General features: G+C 41.8%; 1 protein-coding gene across 1 annotated transcript; it reads left to right on the top strand.

Annotated features, from left to right (window-relative positions):
* The first annotated feature begins 105 nt into the window (after positions 1 to 105).
* On the top strand, positions 106 to 4,420 carry RPS21 (ribosomal protein S21). Its single transcript, XM_082325813.1, has 6 exons — positions 106 to 159; positions 345 to 439; positions 1,517 to 1,580; positions 3,399 to 3,470; positions 4,122 to 4,177; positions 4,358 to 4,420. The coding sequence occupies exons 2-6, from the start codon at positions 390 to 392 to the stop codon at positions 4,365 to 4,367; spliced, it is 252 nt and encodes an 83-aa protein (XP_082181939.1). The 5' UTR covers positions 106 to 159; positions 345 to 389; the 3' UTR covers positions 4,368 to 4,420.
* Positions 4,421 to 13,993: the final 9,573 nt, after the last annotated feature.

The following is a 13,993-nucleotide window of genomic DNA, read 5'->3' as shown; positions in this document are numbered from 1 at the left end:
GCGCCCCACGGCCACCGTTTAGCTGACGTCTAACTGACGTTTAACGGCCGCGCACCCGCGCTGCTGACGTCCTGCCGCCACGCCGGAAGCACCCCCGCTCGCTCTGGCCTATTTCCGCTTCCGGTGGGTTGCCGCCTTTTCCGCCGCGCCGCACGCGAGGTAGGAGCGGGGCCGCGTCGCTGCTCCGGAGGGGAGCGCCCGGGGGGGCCGGGGGGCAGCCGGGGGGCAGCCGGGGGGCTGGGGGCGGCGGGGGGCGGCTCTTCCCTCGGCTTCGGGGCCGCCATGAGGCCGGGGCCGGGCCCGCTGGCGCGGCCGGTCCCTGAGCCCGGCCTTGGTCCGTTTAGGTCTGAGCGCTTGGTGCCTGTGCCCCAGCGGCAAACCCGGACGAGATGCAGAACGACGCCGGGGAGTTTGTGGACCTCTACGTCCCTCGGAAATGGTGAGGGCTTCCCTTGGGCGGCGACGGGGACGGCGGGGCTGCAGCCGGCGCAGTCTGTGCGAAAGGAGGGGGTTTTGTAGTAGCCGATATCTGGGGGGGGAAAAAAAAAACCACCCTGTTTTCTATCTCTTTCCGTATTTTTAAATATCTTATGTAAAATACGTGAAGCAAAAACTCGAAGAGAATACTGTGCATCTTCTGCCGCACAACTGCCAGCCTTACGGCAGCAGTGACGGCTCGTGTGGTTCGTTTCAGCAGTAAATGCGCGTTTGTAGGACGTTAGTGTTGGCATAGCCTTACCTACAGTGTAGTGTAGTGTGTTAGTGCGTTAGTGCTTCTGGGCTACCGGCTCTCGTAGCGAACCTGTGAAGTGATCGCTTGTTGCCTTGATAGCACATCGGAAGTGCAATTTTGAGATCATAGTAAATGGACAGTGAGAAGCTTTTTGTAGATGCGTGTGTTAAAAGAAAAGACTAAAAAAATAAACCATTTGTATGCATTTTATTAGGTTTAAGTTGAATGTTTTTTACAGCCTGTCATTTCTGAGGGTTTGCAACCTGAGTGCTTTTTGACAGCTGTAATGGCTCCCAATAAAAAAGGCATGGAAACTGTATTCTCATGAATTAGCTTGATTGCTGTATTTTTTATAGAATCATAGAATTGTTAAGGTTGGAAAAGACCCTTAAGATCATCATGTCCAACCGTTAACCTAACGCTGCCAAGTCCACCACTAAATCATGTCCCTAAGCACTTTTGCACTTTAGAAAAGAAAAATTTGATATTCGGTGTGTTTTGAAGGCCTGTGCTGCTGTGTGCACTGTACAGGGGCGAACTGGACATATAAAAACCAAAGCGAAGGGAGAGTTGGCAACTTAGCATGACGCTACCAAGTGACAGTCTCTTTTAAATGTCCTTAAAACTCCATTTGAATTTTCTGAGCACTAAAAGTTTAAACTGTTACTGTCTAAACTTTTTGTGTAGCTTAACTTGCATGTAGATTTGGCTTTAAGAGGTTTTTTTTCATTGTCGCTGTCTGTTTCCTTTTGTTTAAATACATCTTGTTGTTTTATTCCGTAGCTCTGCTAGCAACCGAATAATTGGTGCTAAGGATCATGCTTCTATTCAGATAAATATTTCTGAGGTAAGTTTCATAACAGTATGAAAGTATGTGAGGAGTGTAAGTATGTGAGGAGAAAGCTACACCTTTAAATTTCTGGTAGAAGTTAAGAAATACAACAGCTTGTGATGTGTCTCCAAGTAATTCAGTAGAGACCATAAAAATGTAGAGCTGGAGGGCTTGCAAACATACAAGTATATTACTGTGTAACCCCTGGTTATTTTTCAGCCTATTGGAAACTATTTATTAGAGGGAATGTCGTAAAGCTCTGTACAGTCTGTTCCGGTGCTTAACTGACTAAATACAACTTCCTAACTGTAGATATTTCGAGTTATAAATTAAAGAATTCCTTGTCTTGAAGGAAAGATGGAGAAGAAATGCTTGTTTCTGGGAGATTCTTATTCCTTCTATGTTCACCTGTCTGTAAGAAAGTACCGTTCTTCAGTCTGTCCTTGTGCAGCCTGTTTTTTATTTTTTTATTCTTGTTGACGTTTTCTGTGCTTTTTCTAGTTTGTCCAAACTTTAAGAAAGATACAGTCTCCAGAGCAGAACTCTATTTCTGTTCTACTTTGCTTAACTGAAATGCCATCTTCCGTGTTTTGCTTGAATCGTTTCTATTAGTACTTGACACTGCTGCTCTTAATAGGTGAAAAATGAGATTGCTCGTGTGTTCTGTGCGCGGCATTATCATTCCATTAACTCAGTGCTTGGGATATTATACGCTTAGAATTTTTTCTGAGGCATGCTGGTTATTTGTATTGGCTTGGTATTGTACATTTAGTTTTCTTTCTGTAACATAAAGAACTTGTTCTTGTCTAAGTTTAATTTCATCTTCTCAAGGTAAGTGTTATTGCGAATCCCAGGAAGCTTAACATAGATGCTGAGAAAACCACAGTAGACCTTGACTCCTGCAGGATCCCAGTTAATGCACGTGGGTTCCGGTTAATTTAGACTCCTTTTAGCGTGGGTTTTTTTTCCCATGTGTTTATTGGTATTCACCTCGCAGGAATTCTGTGGACACAGTGTTCCTATAGCTAATGAGCTATATAGCTTGATTTATTTCTTCTTAAATGGGAGACCACAAGACTACATTCCTGTATTTTTAAACAACTGAGTCTCTCGTGTTATCTGCGTGACTTAAGAAATCATTTTAAAAAATGCTCTGTTTGCAATTTCCTGTAAATGTTAAGGCAAATACTTTTCTTGTTCGCTGTGTTTCATTCCTTCAGTGATCCCTATTTCTTGCTTTCAAAGGATCAGGATTAGCAGAACTCGAAAAGAAACTTGTGGTATTACAGGGTTGACTACACCGTTTAATTTCATTATTTATATGGCTTAGTCTTTTTTCCTGTTAAATTTCTCAGCAACTGGAGGAAGTGAGACAATTTGTGTCTCTCAACTTGGGCATTTTTCTACCTGTGTAACAAGACTGTCCCCTTCCCCCCTTCACTTCAGTTTTCCATAATAGTGGCCTTAATTAAAAGGAAAATGAAAAAATGACAAAGGCAGTAAAATCCCCAAGTAAACTTTACATTGAACTTTTCCATTTTATTTTAGAACTCAAGCATTTTCTTCTTCTAGCTACCATTGTGTACTGTGTTCTTGTTATGCTTTGTGATTCATTACATTTTGTAGCTGCACTATGAAATTATAAATTTGCTATGAAAAGATACTCTATAGTTGTCTTTCTAACTTCAGTATTTGCTTTGGGTTTTTGTAGTTTGCAGGAAAATATTTGCAAAATTGAACAAGTAATTTTTATCTTTGAGTGCTTGGCAAGTGTGATGTAAGAACATAGAATTTTCTAAGAATCTGTATGGAGTAACTTACTTGTAATTACAGGTTGACAAGGTAACAGGCAGAGTAAATGGCCAGTTCAAAACATACGCCATTTGTGGAGCAATTCGTAGAATGGTAAGTATTTTCTTGAGCTACAAAATGATTGTGCTTCTTTTTATATTGATTAGTAGTTTTTTAGATTTATATTTGGCCCTGAAAACACATTGTGCCTTCAGCTCATTCTAGAGGAAGAGTTTTTGTGGTGATAATGAAGACAGAGTGAAGATGTGAGCTAATTCACTTGCAAGAATCAGTTTCTTCTGTTTTTTCCTCAATCTTTTGGTTTGTAGAATTATGTATGTTTATATTTTTTTTTAAAATCACTGAAGGATGCAAGTGGATTTCTTTCTTTTAAGAATGTGCCAAGCTACTAATATCTGGCTTTTATCTGTTGTTTATGATTATTAGAGATGATACTACCATGATTTAAATGTGTTAAACATCGCGTGAAGCTTCCCAGAGTTCATCAGAAGTCTGCTTACCCAGAAAAATATTTTGTTAATGCAAGTGTATATTTTGTCAAGTTAAAACTGTTTCTTATTCTAAAGAATGACAAATAATTTAACGGCTTGTTTTGAAAACACTAATCTGTGCATATAAAATGTAGCGATCTGTGGAAGGCGTTGTACATTTCATTACCAGCATTAAACGCTGCAGCTGCCTCTCTTTTTAAGGCATATCAGCAATTATTTGGTCACTTCAGAATCATCTTTTATTTTTTTAAAGGGTGAATCGGATGACTCCATTCTGCGTCTGGCAAAAAATGATGGAATTGTTTCCAAGTACGTATGTTTATCTTATCCTCCAGCTCTTCCAGGGGTAACTTCCATACCCAAATCCAACTTTTAGGATGAAAATGTATACATTGTATTTATAGGATGATTACACAGTTGGTCAAAAATATTTACTTGAGCTGTTGAAGCAAACTGGTTTGTAACAATGTTTGTTTCATTTTCTTCTAGGAACTTCTAACTGAAGAAACTCTGGTATGGAACATCTGATGTAAAATAAACAGTTCAAACCTATATTGTGCTGTGTCTTTTGTTCAAGTCATAAACATCGGTGGATTTATTATAGCTAGTCTTAAAAGAGTTAGAAATGTGTGTCTTCAAAAGATATACAGATTCATATGAGTTCTTAAATCAACTTGTAAAGCAGTGCCAGAGTTGAAAATCAAGAATTTCCGCTTCGCTCTTTTCCAGATTTAATAAGTTTTGCAATTGTAGCTCAACCCTTTTTTTTGATCTGTAATGGAACATTTTGCAATGTAGCAACCTAATTCAGCTTGCTGCTTTTTCACTGGAAAAACTGAGGGGATTCTTTTGGTTATGATATCAAAGTTCATTGTTTTTTCTGGTGATAGAGGCTCACAATATTTATTCTGCCATTGACACATGTTCTCTAAGTGAATTATTAAAACTGGAATTCATGGATAACTGTCTTATCAGAAATACTTCTTGACATGCTAGCAGATGATTGCCGTGTGAGAGAGACTCTTAAAATTTTACCTTTTTACTCTTATTTAATACCTTGATGCTGAAAAGCAGGGCAATAAAGGAGAAATACTTCTGACTATTTGGCAATATTTTAATAAATTACTTATCTAGCCCTTTAAGGGCTAGAAGGATGCAAGTGGATTTTTTTTTTCTTTTAAGAATGTGCCAGGCTACTAAGATCTGGCTTTTCTCTGTTGTTTATTATTATTAGAGATGATACTACCATGATTTAAATGTGTTAAGCGCGGCGTGAAGCTTCCTAGAGTTCATCAGAAGTCTGCTTACCCAGAAAAATATTTTGTTAATGCAAGTGTATATTTTGTCAAGTTAAAACTATTTCTTGTTCTGAAGAATGACAAATAATTTAATGGCTTGTTTTGAAAACGCTAATCTGTGCGTATAAAATGTAGCGATCTGTGGAAGGTGTACGTTTCATTACCAGCATTAAACGCTGCAGCTGCCTCTCTTTAATGTGTATCAGCAGTTCTAGCCCTAGATAGACTTTCTACCTGCTGATGTGTTGGTTTTTTAGCTATCTTACTAGCAGAATCGAGGGAGGATGCAAGCTGTTTGATACTGTGTCTGCTCACATTGCGTGTCCTCTCTGTCGGTTCCCTGTCTCTGGCTCATTTCCATTGCTTCGCGTTTCTGACGTAACACACGAGTTTTTATAATGTAATTTGAAAGAGCTGCTTCAAGGTTTTGCCTGTTGTACTTCAGGTGTTTAGTTTTAATTTGAACTGCTTGGTTTTCTGGTAATGTAAAGCTTCTGAAGCAGTTATTGTGAAAGAAAAATATTATTTCTTGGCTCAGACTACACTGATACTCAAACCACAAGCTTTGCTGAGTTATCATTGGGCATTAACTTCAGATACTGGATTAGAAATAAGGTTCGTTATCCTGCAGGGATGAGATCATAGCCACGCTGTCAAACTCGGGTGTTTAGAAGCTCGACAATCATCCTGACCTTGCAGTACTGTATTCTGACACCTCTGAACCTGCTCCTGCTTTGGGTGCCAAAACACACCAGAAATTGTTGCCTGGTGGGTTTGGTTTGGTTTTGTTTTGTTTTGTTTTTTTCTGTGGTCAGCTCTTCACATTCGGCTTTGGCATTGCATTTGGGGAGTGCTGCGCTCAAGGTGCTAGAGCCGTGCTAACGAACCCATGGGATCTCGCGTGTCATTCTAGTGGGCCACTGCTTTTGGCAGTATTATGACTTGGTTATGTCTTAACAGCATTAAGCACTGTATTAAATTGCTCTCCACGATGTTTTCCTATACTGTCTGCAGAAATTGAGGTGCAATAAGTGCTAAGCTAGAAGCAACTGCTGGCACTAAGATACGGGTAGCAGAAAGGGGAAAGAATAGGTGTTCAGAGAAGAGCGCTTTATACTTTCGTGTCTTCCAGTGTCTCGTTAAAATCATCAGCACCTCTATTGGAAAAGAGATTTCTGATTTACTTCCACTATAATTCCACAAGGACTTAAAAGCACGGTGTCTTTTCTAGTGGCATAATGTCTCTCAGATTTTTGTTTTGCAGGAGGGATGCAAGAAAAGGCTATATCCTTTCGTCCAGGTGCTGCTTTTGTGATGGTAGATCTGTTTGCACACAGCAGGTTTATTTGTCAGGTGGTAATTAAATAGAATGTCATCTATGTTTTTGGTAGTTTTAAAATATGCCAGCGTGATATGCCTAGTACTGAAAACTTCCATTGTCAGCCGCATTTTACCAATTCATAATATCTGCATTTATACACAGGCTGTCCTTCAGTTTGTCTGTTCTCATCTGTGTGCTCTCAAGAATTACCGAGAGGGGTTATATCCAGATTACACCGTGTTCGCTCCTGCGTGGTCATCTCTAGGACAGTGTGTGCAGTTGTCCTTACTCCAATCTCTGCACAGGCGCTCTCTCATGATAGAAACTGTTTTGGTGATGCTTTCCTGTTTATGCTGTAAGCTGTCTCCACGTAGAGCTGGTTACCATGTGGCTTATTTCTGACTTGTTTGCGAGTTACTGTGGATGCATGTGGGTGTGGGAATCTTAAGCCTCAGGCTTCTCTCAGGAGAGCCTGGAATAGGGATGCTATCGCTTCTGAACTAAGGAGGAGGATGGCTGAACTACCCACGTGTAGCATCTTTCTCCTTATCTGTATTTTTCTTACTTCTCAGACATGTCAAAATGCAGCATATTCCTTTGGAAGACATTGACACCATGGATGTCTTGAATCTAAGCATAGTGAATCATGCCATGTTAATGTGTAGTTGCAGTGTGGTGTGGTTTTTTTAATTTGAATCGGTTTTTTTTTTTTTTCAAATTATAAAGTGAATTAGGATTTCAAGTGTAAGCCACTGTACAGATCTAATGAAGTACGTAACTAAACCTTTGTTTCAGGAGGAATTTCATCAGAGAAGACCAAAATCAACAGGCTGTTAGCCCTTTTTAGCATATCTATAAACTAAAACATCTCTGGTTATATACATTCTGTCTTCCCACTGATAACACTTGAGTTTATTAGTCCTCCTCCAAGCTGATAGCACTTTTAAAAGATAAACTCCTGGATGTTTCAAGTAAGGGGGAACTCAGCTAAAAAGACCAAAAAAAGGCTTCATGCTGAATTCATGTTGAACTTAATAATACAGAAAGCATGTGAGAGAGATACCTTTTAAATACCACAAGCAGAAAAAAAAATGAACCCACACTTTATTTTTGAGCTGTTTTCTTCTGACATCTAAGACAACCATGAAAGAGGCATTAAAGAAAAAGGGCGGGGGGGGGGAACGGGACAGGACGGGACTGTTAGTTGTGATTCTCCTGGAAATAATTCATTTTTCCAGCAGATAAATCTCTGAAAACACTTTCTGGAAAGACAAATACAGTCTCCAAACTGGAGAGATTTCAGCTTGGCTTATGTCCAATCCTCATTACTTTCCTTTGTACACAGTAAAAGGAGATAAGTTTTAATTGGACTTGATGTTTCTTTCTGACATATCTTAAATTAGCTGCTTCTGCCTTGGCATTAGGGTAGAACTTTAAATAAAACCAGTAACTGTTTACTGCTGATAAATGCCTAGTTTACCGAAGAGTTTAAATATTGTTGACTTGCTTCTAATCCCCTGGGACTCTGTTCGTCCATGTGGATTTCAGTGGAATTCCTCCATAAGGCAAAGTGAACTGACAGCTTAAAAGCTCCAGATGAACTTGAGGTCTCTCAGATGTCTTTTTAAGCAATGAAACTCCATTAGCATACAACTATACCAAATTTACACTTCTGTAATGATTAAGTATTTAAGAATTATGTTGTAATTTAAAACTTTCTTTGCTTTGTAAAACTGATCGTTGCCGTTTGTTTTTTCAGAATTTTAAAAAATTGAAACAAATTACTTTTTCATTAATTTCTTGTCAAAATAAGCTTATGAAATGTTATCGTGCCATATCCTAAAACCTAGTTCAATTGGCAATGGATTAGGGCTAAAGGCTTCCTGAAGTTCACACCGTCTTCAGCGGCGAGACTGCATAGCACATGAGGTCATCTAAAAATTTCTGCAGAATCCTAACAAGGGAGGACATGTGTCCCTTTAAAAATTAATTTTGAGTTGCATTTTCTAGTATTGTGATGTAAAATGTTCTTTGTTTTCCTGGGACAGGAATAGTTCAGATCTTCTAGAGCCATGAAAGGGAATGAACTGTACTTGTACTGTACAAGATGGACAGAGTTGCCCTTACATGGTTACATTGCACCAAGTCGTGAAATTCTTTTCTGTTACTTATGAGGACTTGGCAGTGGCATCCTAAAGACATCTGATTTAACTGGGGCTATTTTAGTGTCTTTGGCCAAAATTTTGCTGCTCAGACAAGAGCCTGTCCACTCCTTAAAACACCTGGTTTTTTTGGGTAGGAGCTTGTAGATGTTTCATAATACTGATTTTTTTCTTTTAAGCCTTGACGTGCTTTTAATGAACCACGTGGTGTGAAAAGCTGCTTTAGTCAATCTCAGCTGTGTGTTGTACTCAGAGGTCCGAGGTTAGGAGGCCACTGCATCTTCTGTGGCTGGGGGCACAGAATTAGCAGCTTTGATAACATCACCCTTGCTTGCAAGGTGCCAAACGGGCAAAACGCTGCCAAGGCTGGGAGAAGACGAGAGGCAACGTGCTTCCCTGGCGTCACCGCAGAAAGGAGCACTGTGACTCAGAAGGGGAATAAAGGCGGCCAAGAGTGGCTTTTGCCTTCGTGTCTATCCGTTACTGCTGCTCTGCTTCCTGGCTCAAGCTCCCAAGGAGCGCGTGGAGCGGAGGCTGTCCCGCTAGTGCTCCCTGCAGAAAGGAAGCCGGGACAGCTTGCGAGGGATATAGTTGATTTTCCTAAAGCATGCCGTGATGCTGGAGGCTGCTGAAAGCCTACCTGGAGGACTGAGCTCAGCTGGTACACTAGGTTTTGGAGCAATGTTGTTTTTCAGTTGGGTGTTAGGGAGAGCTGTCTATTCCCATCTCCTGTTTTGTTTGGTTGCTGTCACTCTTAGCGATACACAGAGATAAAAACACCTCTGCTGCAAATATTACTTTGAACAGGTTAAGGACGGTTTTGATTTTATTTAATTCATTGATGATCATTTGCATTGAGGCATCCCAGGGGAGGCAGCTTCCCCATATGTATGTTAGACTAATCAGCCATGGAAAAAACATAGAAAACTAATTAGGCTTGTTTTTTCCTGCTGGGAAATACACTATTGTTTAATATCAGACAGGAGTTCTCCTTGACTAAATCCTCAATAGGAACCACAGGTACTGAGATTTTAAGAATTAAGAACAATTAATAAGGTCAATGTGGGATTTTTTTTTAATGTATCATGATGAAAAAGGTATTATTTTAACATCTATTCTCAGAGAGCTGATAGCGAGTGAAACAGATGTGGCCAGGCTGAACCAAGCCTATTATTCTGCAGTGTACATACCTGAGCTTTAGTCTGTTAATAAATCCTGTTCTGTGGTTTCTTTCTACTGGGCTGGGACTGTGAAGGAAAGCAGATAAACGTGTCTTCTGCTGAGGATTCGGGACCCTCCGTCTGGGAGCAGAGCGTTAGTTGATTTTTGCGGTCCTGTGGCAGGTTGACCATGGCCGGCTGCCAGGTGCCCACCCCGCCGATCCCTTGCTCCCCCTCCTCAACGGGACAGAAAATAAGATGGAAAAGCTCGTGGATGAAGGCAGGGAGATCACTTACCAATTACCATGATGGGCAAAACAGGAAAATTAATTTATTGCTTAATAAAATGGAGTTGGATGGTGAAAAAACCCTACCACCCCCATTTTCTGGGCTCAGCTTCAGGGGAACACCCGCTCTGGTGCCCAGAGCCTCCCGTCCTCCCCTGGCCTCAGTGCTCGCAGGGCTGTCTCTCACAATTTCTTTTTTTTTTTTTTTTTTACCTCGCCCGTTTTGCCCGTTCTTAGGCACATTTTCCCAGCCATGCCCCCAGCGCTGCCGAGGGGCTCCGCTGCGCCCTGTGGCGGGGCGGCTGGAGCCGGCCGGAACCGGCTGCGTCCGCCATGATGCGGCGCTGCGTCTCCTCACAGAGGCCCTCCTGCCGACGCCTGGGCACCCGCAGCCGGCACGGCCCTCGTCCCGATCAAAAGGTAGTTAAAATAAAAACCTTTGGTGCTACAACTGGTGATAGGCTTCAGCAATGCCTCGTTTTTATGTTGTGCTTCTCCTGCAGCAGATCTCCACTAGCTTTATGGGGACGTATGTATATTTATCCATATTTCGCACCTGGGAAAGCGATGGTGCTCCAAAAGTGAGGTATGGCCATCTGTCAGACATCTGATAGCACCAGGATTAAAATGCAGATCTTGGGAGCCCCAGAGCTGTACGTATATTATCTGTTAACCCACAGCAGATGTTCTTCTGAGAGGATGGAGGACGATCCTTCTGCAGGGAGGCCATTGCTGGGTGTCAACTGGGGATTATTGCAGGGATCAAAGTAAAAGTTGTGCTTTGCATTTTGATGAGCCGATGGTAAGCTGTGCACTAGGACATCAAAATTAAGCTGTTGCTTATCTGGCTCTAAATGCAATAATCTTTACACTGCTTTCATAGGGCACCAGAGTCCTGAGAAGCACCTTGATCCATCCATCGATGCATACCAAAAGGTGATGCACTGGCGTCCTGATGTGAAGTAACTCAGACTGTTGCATGCTTTTATGAGTTGCAGTGCCTGTCAGGTAAGTAAGGTTGAGCAAAACTGCTAAGATACTGAGTGTTTTATTTCACAAAACAGCATTTTTGTAAAGTGTTCAGCACAACTCTATATGGGTTACTCATTGAGCTGGGAAATGTGATAGTTCATGCTCTACACAGTGTTTCAAATGTCTGAGGCTGAATAAAAATAGCCCTTCAAAATAAATTGGGTAGTGCACTGGGGAGGTGGCAGAGATCATTACTTGCAGCTTGTCCCTGGTTCATTCAGTTCTTTCCTCTACACGGACTAGAAAGGCTGGGGATTTAATTCTCCCTTTGACTAGTATGAGGCTAAAAGAAAGGGATTTACACGCCTGATTTCTGTTCTGGCCAATGGAGCCATGCTCGCAGCGAACTCCCTCTGCATTCCTGGGAAAATGGGGTCATTTGTGCCAGATCACTCAGCCAAGCGCACGAGCAGGATCTGTGATTGTACAGCCCAGAAGCCAGCTGTGCTGAGGAAATAACGACCTTAAAAAGTTGATGCTGCCGTTAAATTCAGTGTCTGCTGATGGGTCACTTTTGCTGCTGTCTTGTGTCTGTGCTCAAGTGCCTGGAACCATCATCCCAGAGTTCAGTACATTAGCTGGTAATCTCAAACTTGGAAGAGTTTCTGGGCAGGCTGACCAAAATCTGAGGATCTAAGACTGCCTGTACCCAAAAATAAGTAAATAAAAGGAAGCTAATCCCAGATGGTGCCGATTAAAATGTGAACTGCAAAAGGCAGATTAAGGAAGCAGCTTTCAGGCTGCAAAGTATATTACCTGAGAGGGAGCTTGATCATTGTAGCAGAGAGCTCATATTTCTGGAATCCCAGCACATCTTGACACAGCACTGCCTTTGGAGAGCCTGCATCCTCCTGCAGAAGATAACGGCGCCAAGCTTTGGGTCTTTTGATCGCAGAGGGAATTGATGTCTCGGCAGTCACCTTCTTGCCGAGTGATACAAGCGTGACCACGTTAGGCACAAACCCTCTCAGGGTAAAGGGAGGCAATTTTATAAGATTTTTCTGACCTTCTCCCAAATGCTGGACTTGTCTAGGGACCGGGAGGCTTTGCAGGTGTGGGACAGGTGGCAGCGTACCTGCCTGCCAGCGACACTGCAGCCAGCGTTCACTTCTGATCTTGGCTACTGAATGGTTGATACCAGACCTGGTTTGGTCTTAAGGCCCCAGATGCAGATTTTTTATTTTCCAAAGGGTATTGTTTGTCACATATCTCTGTGGGTTTTCTTTTTCAAGGTGGTTTGAGACTGTCTTGACAGCAGAGTTAATCCTTGCCTCAGCTGGAACCAGTGCTGACTCACTGCCCTAAGTCTTAATTCCCTGAAAACTTTAAATATTCAGGGAAGTCTCATATTCATATATGTATAACAGCTTTCCATGCAGTTATGTAAAAATCTCAAACTACGTCACTTCACCAGGTATCTTGTGGCTCATGTCTGTTCTATTACTCAACCCTCATTGATTTTAGTGCCTTCAAAAAAAAAAAAAAGAAAAAGAAAGAAAGAAAGAAAGAAAGAAAGAAAGAAAAAAAAGCTTTGTTTCTGCTGAGCAGAGAGCTGTTCCTGGCATGCTTCCCATGAAGTGTGCATCACAGGCATTCAGGAAAACTAGAGCAAGGCTCAGGAGACCTAGTTTCTACTTCTGACAGTGATGTTTGTTTTGAGCAAGACCTGTTGACTGCTACATCCTATACTAGAATTTACCCATCTCTAAAATGAATGTGATGAAAAAAGTAGGAAGCTTTGAATTGATTTGAGGAGTACTCAGAAAATGCAATATGAGGTGGCACAGTTCTTGAAATAACTGTTATACAAGGAACAGATACTTTAAAGAAAATCTGCAGTAAACTCAGAGTTGAGCCAGAGGCAGGTGTTCTGATTTACTATTTTAACCCCTGGTTTTATCCTCTATTCAGCAGGGAAATTTAACACCACCAATTTTCTGGACATGCAAATAAAATAATCCAGGTATCTTTTTTTCTCTTTTTGAATCCAGTACCATTTATGGGGGTAGGACTGTTTGAGTGGTTTTTCTTCCTTTAGGGGGTGGGTAATGAGAGGGAGGGTCATATCAAAGTTGACTGCTGGAAAAAATGACTCTGATTTACAACGCTCTGCAGCTTGAGATAATGCCTCTGGTATTTGGAGACTTCCAAATGCAAAAAGCAATGCTCATGGGGAGCCTGTTCTCAGTCACCCATTTCTTGTATCAGCAGCTGGGACCCAGGAGTCACAGCACAGACCCAGGAGCACAAAGGACTGATCATTGTACAACCCACTGCTACTCCAAGGCACACAGTTATAGCTGCCACGTTTGCTCCTACTGCTCTGGCCCAGTCTACAGACTTCTTGGATCTCTGAGGTCAATGGAGCCTTTAATGCAAATTCACAGGATACCATTAGACTTAGATTCCCATCTTCATGAATTTGCAAAAGACAAAGCTACACCGAACACTCCAGAAGTGCTCAGAGCTGGGAACAGAACAAACCAAGAGAAATTCCAGCAAAGGGGGTGGTAACTGATTCTAGCTCCAGATAACAGTTGTTATCAGAGAAGCTCATAAATCCACCCAATTTAAACAGAGTGTCAGGCAGCATCCCATTCTGCAGTGTGTGTCGCCTCAAGGGATCTATAGCTGCTTGTTCTGATCAACGACTTCCATTCGATCTTTCGGGTTCCCAAAAGTCACTGCTTCCTGGAAAACGTCTGGGGGGGCGCTGGTTCTGAGTGTCTGTGTGGCCTTAGGGAGAAGGAGCAGAACATGTTACTGTTCCAATAAGCAGCCCCAAATTATTGTTTGGCTGTCACTCGGGTGGCTGGAAAATGCACTAATGAATAAAACAACGTACGTTGGCAAAAACAACATGCC

This window comes from Platalea leucorodia, assembly GCF_965183815.1.
Source record: "Platalea leucorodia genome assembly, chromosome: 13".
In the NCBI taxonomy this organism is placed as follows: Eukaryota; Metazoa; Chordata; class Aves; order Pelecaniformes; family Threskiornithidae; genus Platalea; species Platalea leucorodia.
The sequence above is the reverse complement of the archived record's forward strand: the minus strand, read 5'-3'. Positions and strand labels throughout refer to the sequence as shown.

Coding starts and splice junctions, on each gene's coding strand:
- RPS21 (XM_082325813.1), top strand. CDS start 390: ATGCAGAACGACGCCGGGGAGTTTGTGGACCTCTACGTCCCTCGGAAA. Junction 1,581..3,398: donor TTCAGATAAATATTTCTGAG/GTAAGTTTCATA, acceptor TTGTAATTACAG/GTTGACAAGGTAACAGGCAG. Junction 3,471..4,121: donor GTGGAGCAATTCGTAGAATG/GTAAGTATTTTC, acceptor ATTTTTTTAAAG/GGTGAATCGGATGACTCCAT.